The following is a 16,244-nucleotide window of genomic DNA, read 5'->3' on the forward strand; positions in this document are numbered from 1 at the left end:
GGCTGCCCCCCCCCAAATCACTATGCAAAAGATGTATTTCACTGTGTGCTTCGATGTACATGTGACTAATGAAGATCTATCTTATCTAATCAAAGTAATCACACTTACTTAAGTTTCAGTAGAATCAGCTGTAAGTCGAGCCCATTTTTGCTTTCTTCCTTTTTGAATGAAATGCAGCCTTGGCTATTTCATAGCATGTTGCTTAGTTTCCCTCTTTGAATGTTTAATCAGTTTCTGATTTTTGTACTCCTGGCAAATATCCCAAAATCTGGTCAAATTATCAACAAATATATTTTATATTCTGCTTATAGTAGACCGTTAGAAGGATTATTCTGAAATTAAACCTTTCTTTCCCCTTCTAGGTTTAAAAGTATTATAACAGCTAGAACCTTGTCAATGTAGATCAGTTTCAGTCAATGAGACTTGCTATATACATTGGTGATGATGGACATTTTGTTTTCTTTTTGTGTAGAGTGTTGGAAGAGGACCTCAAACTTAGCAGCAGTGAAGACAGCGATGCAGACCAGGTTTGCCTTCACTCCAGCATATGTTTTGTGTATGAGAACTGAAATTTATATAACTTATCCATATTTATAGATAAAACTTGCCTGCCTCAGGCTGTTAATATGCTGGAAAAATATAGATAACTTGTGTGACTCCTGGACCATGTTCTTTGTTAAATTTCCCTGAATGGTCTTTTCACTCACCAAAAACTTGAGAGATTTAATGGGTGAAAAAGTTTTCATTTTTATAAAAGATGTAAAGATGGAGTTAATGGAAGTAAGGACAATTATACATAAAGGATCACATGCAGCAGAAGGCAAAGGAAGAAGGAATAAACGACTGAAAATGGAAAAAGAGGTGCCCTGATATTAGGTGACTTATAAGTTGACGGGTAACAACCTCACAGCTCATCAAGCTATACTGATGTTACATTTGCAAGCTACGTGATCTTTGTGTCGAGGAAATCGAAGTTGATTGAATCTACAAATCTCCTGACTGAATTTAACAAAACTTGAAAGGAATTGACATTATATTTTGCAAAAGAATTTTGGAATGTGTTAAAAGAAATTAGCACATCCTTTTTGAGTATTGATTTATCTTAATTTTATGAGTATCTTTTTACTTTATTTTTAGGACTTGGGGAAACAACCTGCAAGGGTTACTCCTGAAGGGTATGTTGTGCTTGTCTGTGTTAATGTAAATGCATCAAAACCTTTATTTTTTTAATCCTTGCCACCTTACACTGCACCATTTTGTGATTAAGAGGAATGCAGGCCATCTGTTTATAGACATCCAGAAGCTTACAATAAAGAATCATGAGCATTACCAACTCAATTAGAACTTTTATTTATTGTTACCTGATCAAGCCTGTAGTTAAGGCTTGCAGCATATTGGTCTTCTGACAGTTTTATGGGATTTCACATGGAAGATGTGCAACATCAATTTCCAGAATACTGATCATATTACCAGCAAATTGCTGTTCAATAAACAAGGTGTTTACACAATTTATTCATTTATTGTGACTTTATAAACATGATGCATAATTTCCCGGCCCTTTTGATGTTTGGTTTCCCAAAATATAATTTTGTGTAGCATGGTAAATCATGGACAGTGTACCAGAGTTATTTGCAATTATTCATTTTCTAAACTTTTTAAGCATACGGTGTCTTATGAAGAGGGGACTATATCAACTTTGCATGTTTTCTAAAATTATTTTTAATTGCCTTGGTGAATAATTTTCTGGGTTTTTATTTTCAGTAGTTCTGAGCCTTCCCAGCAAAACAATGAGTGTATGGAACCTCCAAGAGCTGACTCCAGCAGCCACAGTGGGTCAGAGAGTAGTTCTGGATCTGATTCTGAAAGTGAGAGCAGCTCCAGTGACAGTGAAGCTAATGAACCATCATGTATTTCTCCTGAGGTAAGTCAAGGGTTTGATTCTCATATACCTTTGAATGAATAATGAAAAATCCTGTCTATCTGATGGAAGAGAATGCTGGTTACTGTGTTCGTATACCTTGCATGAATATTTAAAGGTTTTTCATCAGCATTACTTAAAATAGAAAATGGTGGAAACAATTAGCAGCTCAGGCACCAACTATGGATAGAGAAACAGTTAATGAGCTTTCAACAGAAATGGTCCATCTTCTGGATAGAAGGGTAGAAAGGGTCTTGATTTTAAATCTCACCTGAAAGGTGAAGGGTTATTGATCTGAACTCTTTTTCTGTCTGCAAAGATACTGCCTGACTGGTAATATTTTTCCAAAATTCTCTTGTATTCAAACTTCCAGTATCTAGAATATTTTCCACACAGCTTGTTGCATTTCACTTTGACTTGCAGCAAATCAGCATCAATAAATAATAACACCAACAAGGAATGTACAAATTAAAACTGGAATGGTTGTTCAATAACACAATTGCTTCTGTAGTATAAAATTAATTTTTAAAGGTTGTACACATTACGTAGGTGGTTGTATAATTAAAAATCTTAATTTATTAAAATTACAATATGTTTCGACTCATTTTATTTGATATGCAGAACGTAAGGAACTGCTTTAAGGAACTTGCCTTTAAATAATTTGCATGTTTCCACTTTATTTTGGATTGTTTAACATTTTTAAAGCAGGATAAATAGAATTGTACCAAATATTTTCTCTGGTGCTTTCATCCGTCATTTATCTGTAGAGCAAGAAATGCTGTTGCCATTTCAACTCAATATCCTGTCATCAGAATTCAGAGTCATATAAACATGAAAACTGGACATTCAGTGCAACTCATCCATGCCAACCAGTGGACACCCAGATTAATCCCATCTCCCAGCACTTGGTCCATAGCCCTCTATGCCTAAACAATTCAAATGCCCACCTATAACTTGGTGACCAGACCTGCACACAGTATTTCTGGTGAAAGGTTGTCAACTTGAAATGTTTATTCTGTTACTGCCAATCAATTTTGCCAGACCTAATGAGTTTTTCCAGTGCTTTCTGGTTTTACTTCAGATTTCCATCAACCACAATATTTTGCTGTTGTGTCCATCAGGTTATTTCTTTCACTAATTAACTAAAATTTCAAATAAGTTTTCAAAGTACTTACATGGTAACACTATGGGGTAAATGCTTGAAAAAGTAAAAGTTTGTAATTTAAACTTCTGAATAAAATTGTATTTTGTTTGCGTAGTTTAACTAACAGCTTGCTACATCAATGCTCAAAAGCCTCAACTTAAAGATTTATTTAGGCTCTATTATGTCTTGTGCTTTAGGGTGATGTTACACACTGACACATTGTGATTTCTAGTTTCCTACCATGCATCAGTAGGTTTATTTCTTTGCAAGTAAAAGGCTATTTGTAATGTGTCCAGACTTGTGCCTTCATTTGGATAAAATAAAATGCATGAAGCAAAGCAGACAACTTTCACTTTATTTTCTTAGATGTTAGAGAAGTTTACGATACAACTATCTAGTGGCATTATCATGTTTCATTTTGTCCTTTAAATCTGCTGTATTACAGCTACTGTGTTTCTACAAGATGACCAGAATTGTTATTTCCATCTATATGTTAGTTGTATCTCATTTAGAACCATTCTAGCCTTCAAGTTAAGAATTGCAGCTTCAAGTCAAACTTGAGCGACTGGTGGTATGCTGATAGATGTGCAGTCTTTCAGATTTTAAAATGGAGGCCTATCTGGGTGGACGTTTCTTTTAAATATGTTATTGATTTGAGAGGTAAAACTCTTTCTCTGCAGATGCTGACTGACCTGAGTACTTTCAGCTTTTGTTATATTATATCCCGCTGCCAATGTTTCAGTTTTCCATAAACTTGCTAAAAATTACTTCTGCTTTCTAGGCTAAATTGTTGTTGTCATAGCCAGTTAGCTAATATAGTTTGGTTTAATTTTGTATCCTGTTAAATCATTGGGAAAAAAAAACTTCATATTGTACAAGAATTGCTATGAATGTATTTTTATTCTTCTTGTTCCTTTTTCTATCTAAAAAGGTAACTAAGGTACTTTATAATATTTTTGAAGGAAAATCTGCAAATATTTTTAAAATGCTTTTTCTTTTCTAGCCTGAACCACCACCTTCAAGTAAATGGCAGTTAGACAACTGGCTGAACAAAGTGAATTCTCACAAAGTTTCACCAGCTTCTTCTGTGGACAGTCATATTCCATCATCACAGAGCCGCAGTTATAAAAAGGAGAGTCGAGATCAGGGTGCCACATATGAGGATCCAGGTGGATCCAAGGATGTATCTGTAGCCACACCTGGGCGAGATTCGAGGAATGCACAGAAAGGATCAGAAACTAGAGGTCGTCAAAAGTCACCAGCTCAAAGTGATGGTAATACACAGAGGAAAACAGTTGGTAAAAAACAGCCGAAGAAACCAGAGAGACCAACTGTAACTGAGGAGCCAAGGGGTGGGCTAAAAGTTGAAAGTGAGCCTGCATCTGATAGAGCAACTCTTATTCCTGTAAATCGTCCCAAAGCTGCTACGAAAGGTTCTAGAAAGCCCAGCACAAAACGAGAGTCCAAGTCCTCGACAAGAGCGACTATTGAAAAGAAACGCAAGATTATCAGCAAAACACCACAGAAATCAAAAGAGCATGTTCAAACAGACTTGTCATCCTCTGATTCTGAGCAAAGTGAAACTCTACCCCCTGCTTCCCAAACTCCTAAGTACTCTGAGAATAATAGGACTCCTGTCCATAAATCCTCCATCGACGGGGAAGACAGCTTTTTCCAACAAAGGCTTTTCTCTCCTATGGAAGAGAAAGAACTACTTTCACCACTAAGTGATGTTGATGACAAATACCGTAACATTACTTCACTCATTGTTAGAATTGATTTAAGTCTGTTATCTAGGAAACCTGAATCACCTCATAAGGAAACAAAACAACCCCAAATGGATAAGGAGATCTCTTTAGATAAACGCATGCATGACACTCCAAAGCAATCCGCTGAGAAAAAGTCAAACAAAGGCAAGCGAAAACACAAAGTAAGTTGCATTTTTGTTTTGTAAACATTTCTTCACAGGAAAAGGAGGCAAAGTGGAGAACTGATCACAGTTGAATTAATTTAATCAAGGCTCTTTCAAAACCAAAAATGCTGGATATTCAGCAGGTCAGGCAGCATCAGTGTAGAGAGGAACAATTATCATTTCAGGTTGATGATAGGGTGAAGACCAGGTGAGCTTGAAAGATAAGTAGTAGTACTGGTTGAAAGTGGTTGGTAAAGGTGTCTCTGAAAGAGGTACAAACAGGAGATTATGAATGAAATCTGAAATATCAGACAGCAGCAAACACTCAAATGGTTGGCTGATTATCTGAAATTGTTAAATCCATTTTGGAGACCTGAATGCCATAATGTGCCAAGATGGTGCTACTGCTTCAGTTTACATAGCACTTTGTTGAAACTGTAGGAAGCCAGAGATGGAAAGGTTCAGAATGGGGTGGAAAATTGAAGTTGAAGGCAGCTGGAAGTTCAGGACCTCTCAGTATTTGTTACTGTGTTGGTGACTGCATTGTGAGCATCAAATGCAGTATATTGGAAATAATATAAGTAAATTGCTGCATCACCTAAAAGAAGTGTTTAAGTCTCTGGACAACAGGAGGTAAAAGGCCAGATGTTGCATCTCTTGTGGTTACCCAGGAGATCCCATGAGAAATTAAGTGGATATTGATGGAGATAGAAGACTGATCTCTTATATTGGGAAAACAAAATGTAGATTGGATGACCTCTTTGCATAATGCCTTGTTCAATCCTGAACTTCCAGGTGCCTGCTGTTTTGATTCTGATTCATTCCACTCATGCCCTGAATTCTTACCTTTTGGCCTCCTGCCCTGTTCCAACAAAGTGCAATGTAATCTTGAGAAATAACACCTTATTTTGCAACCTTCAGGAATCGATGTTGAATTCAGCAATATCAAATAATTAGCCATTTTTGTCTTGTATTTCACATTTCCAACATTCAGTTTTTCCTCCCCTGTTCTGGTATTTCAGCTTTCTTTTATCATCTCCTAATTATACTTTCTCCAGGTACATATTTATATGCCTCTTGCAGCTAGCACCATCACAACTTGTAATTCAATTTCTGGTGTCTGCCCTATCATAGACCTTCCCTCTTGTTCTCTCCAGGCCTCTACATTTTTTTCAACTTAAAATTTGTTTCATTTCTAATTTTTTTCTGATGGAAAGATCATCAATCCAAACATTAACTCTGCTTCTCTCTCCACAGATTCTACCCAACCTGAGAATTCCCAGCATTTTCTGGTTTTTTTTGTTAGATCTCCAGAACCTGCAGTATTTTATTTTCATCTGTAGAATTTACTTCCATGTGATTTTTTTTTTTCTTTCTCATGAGTTGTGGTAAATTCATTCCTGTCTTTACACTCAATGTTCTTGCAGATTAAAATTGTTGTTAATCTTGCCATCAATAAAGACAACAAGGTATTTTTTGATATGCTTATAGTGACAAGTAGTGAAGCTTGAAAAACATTTAATGCTGCAGTAAATCTTCATTAAAGTGAGAAAAATATTAAGATGGAAGAATAGCATTTTTTGAAGAAAAAACTGGTCTTGTTCAGTTTTAATAGCATTTGAAGGCTCTGGCTTAGCAACTTAAACTTGTCTGATAGCTGATGATTTGGGGCCTTGTTGTTTTGAGCTCTTCAGTTCCTGACTTGATTTTTTTTTTACATATTTCCTTCCTCTTAACTCCTTATCATTCTAGAACATTGTTCACCCTTTGACCAACCATTGAAAATATTGGTACTAATGGTGGCAGTTGTCAATGCCGGTGAGACTGCTGTAATGTTGTCTCATGCAGGCAGCCCTGGAGTTGCCCAGAAATCTATCTTCTGGGTGCTTTCATTCCCCCATCTCCATGATGCCCCATAGCAACATTATTCACGGACATGTCATACACTGTGTGTTTTGATGGCAGCCTTGCACCACTAATCAGTGACCTGCCTCTGATTTATTTCATTGTTTGTGTTCACTTAATGTGGGATGTCAAACAAATTTTCTTTTCAACATATTGGAAAGGCTAAAACCATTGCCCTGCCACAAACTGTGTTCCCTTGCCACTGACTCCCTTTTACTGACTACTATATCTTGTATTATGGCTCCTATTTGCTCATCTACTGTCTTCAATAGGTGTTGGATTCCATTTTTGCAGCTCCACAAAGGCTTCTGTTGTCTTGATTTTAAAATCCCCATTGCCAATTGCTGCCTGTTTAACATTCTCCACTCTTACTGTACTCTGATCTTTACATACCCATAGTTCTGACCTTTCTATGATCTCAGATTTTTTTTCCAGAGTGGCCATAATCTGTGGAATACATTCCCTAACCCTCAAGGTGAAGTGACTTCTAGATTATCATCTTGAAGGGGAAAACTACTGCTTTAGATGTTTTATACAGTTTTTAAAAGTGTGTTTTCAAATGTATGTTGGAGTTACTTTGGCCAGTGGCCATAAATAGGTACCAGATTAGTGCTGACCAAATAAATATAGCTGTTTGAAAGTGTGAATTAAGTGTACAGTTTGGTCCTAATGGTTAATTACCATAATTTTCTTGAACTGCTAAATCTGACACGTGCAGATTTGACACTGAAAGGGCTGATTAGAGAGAATTTTTGTGAAACAGCATATGTGAGCTCTTTGCCTCTCTCCCACAATGTACAGAGAGTGCATTGGCTGGTAGACAGCATCCTGCAATAGGATGCTTTGGGTACATGGTAAGATGGTGTAGAGATCATTAGGCCTGGCACTAGAGCTCATGATGAAGTGGATCAACGGGATGGATTGTCTGTGCCCTTGGGGATGAACCACCAGCTAATCGCATTCACAGGGTACCTGAATGATCAACTGATATGTCTTCACCTACTGTTTAAAGGCCAAGAGCTGGAAAGTGGGACTGGTTTCAAGCTCTTATCAATCTGCATGAACTTGTGGGTCCATTAGTGACCTTATCCACTGTATATTTTTCTGATTTTTCATGTTAAACCATTCTGCCACTGGAAATGTGTTTATTGTCATCAATCATTTCAAAAATAATTTAAATTTTTAAGTGATTTGCTTGTGAACAGTAAATCTTTTGATTATATAATATAACTTTTCTCCCAGCCACTTCTCTAACCTTCAGCAGTTAGAGTTACAACACAGTGAAGTCTTAAGGGTTTCATTGGCGTTTCCTTTCCAGTCCCAATAGGTTTGCGCAACTTGCTATAACAATTACCGGATCTATAGCAATTTTGTTTTGAAATGGAATCTGTTTTGAATTTAAGAATGTATAAAGTTCCAATACTGAATACAGAGTAATGTGAAACCTTGTCTTGTCTTATATATTTTGCAGTCCAGATCATGTTATTGAAATAGGAGTGTAATGCACCAAATGATCTCAAACCTGGAGAGATTTTTATTGGAAATTAAGTGTATACAGTATGTGAAAACATGCAATTTATGAAAGTTTGAGATTTTGATAACTGTTTTGAATGTTTGCTCAGAACGATGGAGAAATTGAGAGTTGTGAAAGCAAGAAGTCCAAAATAGAAGAGAGGACTAATTCTAACCACAAACCATCTGGTAGCAGAGAGTGAGTATATTCCTGTAATGAAGCAATCAGAATGGCTTAACTGGTGATTTTTTTTTTAAAACCTATATGCATTTGAGTTCTGCCTTTATTTTAAATGTTATAAATTTTATTCTTTCTGGTGTTTAAAAAATACTTAGATTTCTTTTCAAATCTCCAATTTGTCCTCAACTAGCCATAGCAACCAAGGATATGGTATGATCCCAAAGGTAGCTGTAATCCTCTGCTGTCTCATGCAGTTGTTTATGAAAGCCCAAACCTTGTGCTGAATCACTGTACATGAGATCATTATCCTGCTCCCACTCCACATGAAGGAGAGCAGCCCTTTTCTCCTGTCCTCTGTCCCAACATCCTCAGACTCCAGATTTTTCCATGTTTGTGTGCATCGGGCTCCTGTCCTAGTAAAAATGATGTGGACTGAGATCCAGTGCATGAGGTAATCAGTGATGTTAAAGGTATAAGAACTCCATAAAAAGGCTGTATACTTGGGTTACGTTCTGGTGCTTCTGAAAGTTTCCTTAATCCAGTGTGACTATTTCTCAAAAGAAGGCTAGCATTAATTTACAAGAGTAAAAATCCAGTAACACCTTATGGCAGTAATGAAACTTAAAGTTAAATAAAAAGTATCATAAAAATCCATCCACTTCACTCTGGGAATGCTGGGACTGACCTATTGGTGACTCCTGACCCACATTAACCTTGTTGACTGTTAATTGTTCTCTAAAAGAGCATACTAACCAGTTGAAAAAATCCCCCACTAAAGGAATGCAGCGGTTCAAACTGGCAGTTCAGCACCACCATCTCATGGACAAATCAGAATGACCAATAAATGCTGGTTTTACTAGTAACACCGTATTCCACAACAGAATCAAACAAAAATTATTTGCACCTTTGAAGAAGTTGATGTTCTGTCTTTCATTACTAGCAAAACTATAAAGGATATCTGCCAACTAATTAAGAAAGCTCTTGGAGCACCATGACACGGGCATGTAGTCAACCATTGGTGATTTGCGGAGTTTCATTACCCAGGGGTGGAATGGGTTCCTGAAATTTACCATCTTAACACTTTTTTTGGTGTTTTTTGAAGGAGTTCTTCAAAACCAATTACTGAAAGAGAAAAGATGCCTCCGTCTTCTCCATCTGCAAGTGTTGGACAAAAGACACCCAAACCTGAGCATAAACATCCAAGTCGTAAAAGAACTGCCAATCCAACATCCACCTCAAAGAGCAAGAATAGTAACCCAAAGCAGACTAGTAGCAGCAGTAATAGCAGCAAAAACAGTTCTTCCTCTTCCAAGCATAAAAAAGCAGATGATAAAACATCCTCGCGTCCAAAGGAAAGCCGAGTGAGTCATTGTATTTTCAGTTTCAGAATTTATAAGTCACATCACTGCTTCGAGGTGATGTATTATGATGGTGCTATTCTCAAATATCTGATCATTTTCCATTTTTCCTCAGAGCTCTGGAGCACTTATCGTTCAGTGATTAAAATATTTTTAGTCTGTTCTGTGTTGTGCAGTCACAGCAATTGCATGTCAACACTCAACTTGGGTGGGAAAATAACTGTCTCTGTCTTAGAACAACTGAGGTTGCTAACTAAAAAGTGTAAGAAAGCAAAAAATGAGCCAAAACCTAGATGTATAAAGGGGAATAAAACAAAAACAATTTGAGCTAATCATATTCACTTTTGATTCCAGCAACATGCCAATGTACAATTGAACTGCGCTTAGCTTATCACAGATGCAAATATCCCAGCAATGAAACATTTATGTAGCACTCAGATGAATTTGGATCTCAATATTTGCAAGACTTGCCCCTGTTACTGTTTCTAGTAGTCAAATGTATTCTATCATTGGTGGAATATAGCTGCAGGGTGCTCTCCGACAGATTAAAATTATTTCAACAATTCTCTCCTCCTGCAAATACCATTATGAAAGGCAAGAGGAGAGCAGTATTACAGAAACATAAACCACAAGTTTCTCAAGATTATCCACCATAATCTGCAAGTTTCTCTTAAGGTCACAGACCACCAGATTTTGTGAGGAATTGGTGGTAGTTCTGGGAATTTTGGTTATCCCTGGCACAGAAATCATGCAACTGGAAAGAGCAGCTGTTACTAGATAATTTACATTTTTGAATTGAATAAGTTTAATTTTTTTTACTTCTTTGAAAATTGATCTCTTTTTGAAAATTTATCTGCTAAATATTCATAAAAATTCAATTTTTGACACAGGCACAACTTGGATAACTATCAGTTTTTTTCTGGCTGTTTTATCGGCATGGTTTCTTTTGACATCACCTACACTTTTTCTCCCCCTTTTTAAATGTGATAGAATTTTTGCACACAAGATCCTATTGCCTCTCAAGGTCTTCCCATTTTGGCTAGGGTCAAGAAGTTGACAGCAGCATATCTATAAGATGTAGCTGTGTACATTTGCAGTGAAATTGTGCAGAAGGTTACAAATCATCAGCATTCTCTCATTATTGATGGTTCAATGCCCTGAAATCATCAATTTAATGCAGATGAACAGAGCAATCTATACAGAAAGTACATCGACACACAGACAGCATACACCAGTTCCTTTCCAGAGCAATGAACCTGCTGCATCCAAAGCACAATTTCATTTTTGTGTCGTTGAGACTAACTTCACTAACATCCTCAATGCACCATGTGGTGCATTTATCCAAAACCTTGTGGATATCAGAAGTTGTACGTAACAAATATACGGACTTATTTTAAGATCAACATATTCACACAAACTGCATTAACAGAATAATTAAAATGTTATTTCTTTGAATCAAGTACTGATGGAACAGACCTTTGCATCATTATCAAGTGCAGTGTCTGCTGCTGTACCAACTTTTATTGGTTATTTGCGAAGTGAATACTAAAGGGATTTTTTGTCTTCAGTGCCAAGAAAAAAATGCATTTCAAATGAAGCTTTTTGACAGAGGAAATATTGAAAGTCCATCATTTGCAGCACTGTTCTTTAACAAATGTGTATTTTTCGGCCCATGTTTGAAATCCAGTACTATTGTGAAGTAGATTTCTGATAAAGAGAATTAGGCTGAGGCCCAATGCTGCCACTCAACAGCTGTAAGGGGAGTTAATCTCATAGAAACCATTTCTGTAAAATCCCTTGAGAGAGAAAGCAGTAAGTAAAATATCTAGGTTATATGATTAGTGCATTAGAAGCCATCCTGTGTATGTCCTTCCACCGCACTGATTATGGATGGCCGTTAAATAACTTGTATGAAATCATCATCTGGAGTGACAACAAATTAAAGAGGACTGGATATGTTAACAAGTGCAGAAATTTACTTTTGTGCATTACTTGCTAATGTTGTGGAAAGATTCATTGCTGCTAAAATTCTAGAAGTCCATCTGCTCAAGAAACCTGTTCTTGGGTAGTACTTCGTCTTTCTAAGAAGTATTCAAAACATCTTACTGTTGTAGTGATATTCATTGGGATTCATGGTTTAATTGATTTTGTTTTTTCAGTCATCACAAGAAAAAAATCCAGTTAACTCCTTGAACCCTTTGCAGTCATCGGCACCATCAGGAGATGGTTTGAAGTCAAGGCGGCCCAAACTCAGCTTTGATGATCGGTAAGTATAGTAGTTACCTCACTGGTAATAGCATATAGAACAGTACAGAAGGCCCTTCGGCCCACAGTGTACTTGCTGAACATGATACCAATTTAAACTGCACATCTGTTTGTGCATAGTTTATATCTCAACTTCCTGACTGTTCACGTGTCTGTCTAAATGCCTCTTAAATATTGCTATCGTATCTGCTTCCATCACCTCCTCTGGCAAGCGCATTCCATGCACCTACCACTCTGTGTAATTATTTTTTAAAATATTCAATTAAATATTTAAACTTTCCCCTTCTTACCTTAATCAAATCAGACCCCACCCACTTTCTGTCTTCTCCCCCCTCCCATTGGGCAGAAGAATCAAAAGCCTGTACCACGGGGCTCAAGGACAGCTTCTGTCCCACTGTTATAAGAGTATTGAACAGTTCCCTAGTACTATAAGATGGACTATTGACCTCACAATCTACCTCATTATGGCCTTGCACCTGCACTTTCTCTGTAACTGTAATACTTTATTCTGCCTTCTGTTGTTGATTTCCCTTGTACTACCTCAATGCACTGTTGTAATGAAACGATCTGTATGGATGGCATGCAAAACAGTTTTTCACTGTACCTCGGTACATATGACAATAATAAACTAATTTACCAATTTAAAGCTATGTCCTCTAGTATTTGGCATTTCCAGCCTGGGAAAAGGACTCTTGATTATCTACCCTGTTTATGTTTTCCATAATTTTATATACTTCTATCAAGTTTCCCCTTAGCCTCCAATGCTCCAGAGAAAACAATCGTAATTTGTCCAACTTTTCATTATAGCTAATACTTTCTAATCCTGGTGAACCTCATCTCCAAATCCTCATCTCCAAATCCTCATCTCCAAATCCTCATCTCCAAATCCTCATCTCCAAATCCTCATCTCCAAATCCTCATCTCCAAATCCTCATCTCCAAATCCTCATCTCCAAATCCTCATCTCCAAATCCTCATCTCCAAATCCTCATCTCCAAATCCTCATCTCCAAATCCTCATCTCCAAATCCTCATCTCCAAATCCTCATCTCCAAATCCTCATCTCCAAATCCTCATCTCCAAATCCTCATCTCCAAATCCTCATCTCCAAATCCTCATCTCCAAATCCTCATCTCCAAATCCTCATCTCCAAATCCTCATCTCCAAATCCTCATCTCCAAATCCTCATCTCCAAATCCTCCACATCCTTCCTGTAATGCGGCAACCAGAACTGCACACAGTACTCCAAATGTGGCCTAACTAAATTTTTATACAGCTGCAACGTGACTTCCGATTTTTATACTTGACATCCTGACCGATGAAGACAAGCGTGCTGTATGCCGCATTTACCAACCTATCTACTTGTGTTGCCACTTTCAGGGAGCTATGGACTTGTACATCAATAATCTACAGGTTTAAACTGAAATATTGTAAAACACTATTGAGAAAGACAAGTTCCAGAAATATTTTTAAAAATCCAGCTTTTCTTAAAATGAAAGTATAAAATTAATCCATAGGAATTCAGGTTTGGTATTTGAGTTGCAAGCAATGCAGTACATGTAATAGCCACTCTGGGTCCATCTGTAGCAGCATTTTTCATGGCTGCATGTGAGCAAATATCAAACACAGTTAAAGCAAATTTGAAATTTATGCTGCTCTTTCCTGGAACTCCTTGTTTGGATCCCACTGATCAGTACTGAAACATCTCCAATGACCCGCTTTCTGATTATGACAAAGCTAGTCCATCCTTTCTGGACGTACTTGTAACCTCTATTCCATTGACGACACCATCGCCTATCCATCATCTTCCAACTCCGTGAGAGCATGATTGCTTTTATCTCCTCATAGATTTATCCAGCATCAGCTCTCTTCCCTGCACCATTTACCTTTGCTAATACCTGTGCGTCAAGCCTTGACGCTCTGTTTGTTCACCAACATGTTGCTCTGTCAAAACATCATTTGAAAAGTTTTAGTTCCCATGTGTAACCTGCAAATACCAAAGCACTACCTCTTCAAACTACCTTGACTCTTCCACTGTCTGTCAATTGTTAAACCATTTGTCCAATATTCAGTACTGGATGATGGGCAGAAATTTTATACTCCATAATAGAAAGATTGACAATTTAAGTTCAATTTATAAACAAATATATTGAGTTTGTGACCAGTCTATTCAGTATTTATTATGGTATGTAAATGTTTTTACAATGCAACTTCTAAACCAGACTTTTACTGTCAGTTTTAAACAACAATATGTGTTCAGTGGTTGCGAGATTTGAACGTTAGTTATCAAACAAAGATGATGCAATCTTGCACAAAGAACCAAATATCAAAAACTAGTTTTGCCTTCAAATTTTTTAGATTACATTCAGCAGATCATTACCTTCAGGAAGCAAAGAAACTTAAGCACAATGCCGATGCACTGGTGAGTACTGCACAATGATTTTTGTCCCTTTTAATTCATGAGAACATCTCAAACTAATTGAGCTGTCTTCAGTTGATAATAAGCCACCTTACTGTTAAATTGAAATAACTGTCATATTGCTAAGTGTTGCAGCTTAAGGGCTGTTATTGCATAGCGGTTAGATTTGTTTCTTAAGCTTAATGCTAATCAAAGTTTGGCAATAATCGTGGTGAAAAGTATAGGTTAATTTTTTAGCCAATTTTGAGGAAGTTCTTTGAAATGCTTGGGATGTAAAAAACATGCAGTGTATACAGCACATTTAGAAGAATTGTTTATCTTGGATCTACTTCATCTGACATGCAAGTTATTTTACCAACATTTTTTAAAAGGGTTAAAGTTCCTTTAGATTTAATATTTGTGCTAGTGTTATACAGCATGTCCTTTTTCTTTCAAAAGGTTGTGTTGTTGGCGTGGTCACTGCTTAAAGACAACCCAAATTACTAAAATGCTGCTTTCTTGAGCCATTTGAGTATGTATGGTAAAAGTAATTCCACTATGTTATTGGCAAGGAGTTTCAGGATTTTGGCCCAACCACTATGAAAGAATAGTAATGTATTTCTGAATCAAGGCAGTATGTGACTTGGTGGGGGTAGAGGGGCTGTGATTTGGGGAGCTTGGAAGGTCAGTGTTTCAAAGCCTGCAGCTTGTGACCTTCTAATTAGTAAAGTTTGAAAGATTGTCTGCAGTTAAATATAGTTGGCAGTCTTTCAATTTAGAGCTGTCATCAAGAAAATCTAATTTATAAAGTTTAATTATAATAGAGAATAGCAAATTTAAATATTACAGCCACAAGCAAAAACTGCTTTTGATAATTTATAGTACATTGCATATATTTTCAGTCCTAAACTGTAACTACAGCTTTTGGTGCTGCTTATATTATCACTTCAACTTGCCCATAAGAATATTTTCCTTACCACATAATTCTTCACATGCAGACAAAATTTAATCTAAAATGTATTTATTCTTCCATTTACTGTATTCTTCCTTGCCCACCAGCATTTTAAAAAAAACTCTTAATCACTATTAGAATGGTAGTAAAGGATCTGCTTGTGATTGGAATAGTTATAATTAAACAGCTGAAGTTGAATGCTGATTAATAACTTGATTGACAGGGTTATTGAACAAGCCTTGTATAATTTATCATAATTTTGATTGCAAGTAGATTCTGTGCAAGCATATTTTATATTTGATGCTATATTTAAAATACTATGACATTGGCGGTGGGTTAATTATAGCATGGATCACTAAAAACGAATGATTGTACAGTGTCTCCCACTGAACATCTACTTACAATATCAGCAATTTTTATTGAAAATAAATAACTATAATCCATTTGCACAACATTAATTATTGTTTCATCTCTAAATGCTCCATATAGTTTGGGCTGAAAGAGCTGTTTTACTATCTGTAACTACATTCTTTGTAATTCTGGTTGTACAAAATTGGAAACTCTTATAGCACAAAGTATTGCAAAAAAAGAATGCAGTGACAAGTAACTACTCTGCATTCTGACTCTTAGTTTTATTTTTTATTTTCAATCATACTTTTGAATATATTCACTTCCCTGTTAAAAGGATATGGATTATGCTT

General features: G+C 36.6%; 1 protein-coding gene across 4 annotated transcripts in view; it reads left to right on the forward strand.

The window, feature by feature from the left end:
• Nucleotides 1-16,244, forward strand: part of aff4 (AF4/FMR2 family, member 4) — a 73,308-nt gene that overhangs the window by 46,114 nt on the left and 10,950 nt on the right. For 2 of the 4 annotated variants that reach the window (XM_052013361.1, XM_052013360.1), the window contains 8 exons: nt 473-527; nt 1,138-1,175; nt 1,762-1,921; nt 4,066-4,992; nt 8,502-8,590; nt 9,675-9,933; nt 12,090-12,196; nt 14,552-14,615. In XM_052013361.1, coding sequence (XP_051869321.1) covers nt 473-527; nt 1,138-1,175; nt 1,762-1,921; nt 4,066-4,992; nt 8,502-8,590; nt 9,675-9,933; nt 12,090-12,196; nt 14,552-14,615 — 1,699 coding nt within the window. The remainder of the gene's footprint in view (nt 1-472; nt 528-1,137; nt 1,176-1,761; nt 1,922-4,065; nt 4,993-8,501; nt 8,591-9,674; nt 9,934-12,089; nt 12,197-14,551; nt 14,616-16,244) is intronic. The other 2 variants (XM_052013362.1, XM_052013363.1) reach the window with 2 other exon arrangements.

Source organism: Pristis pectinata, chromosome 4, assembly GCF_009764475.1.
Source record: "Pristis pectinata isolate sPriPec2 chromosome 4, sPriPec2.1.pri, whole genome shotgun sequence".
NCBI classification, from domain to species: domain Eukaryota; kingdom Metazoa; phylum Chordata; class Chondrichthyes; order Rhinopristiformes; family Pristidae; genus Pristis; species Pristis pectinata.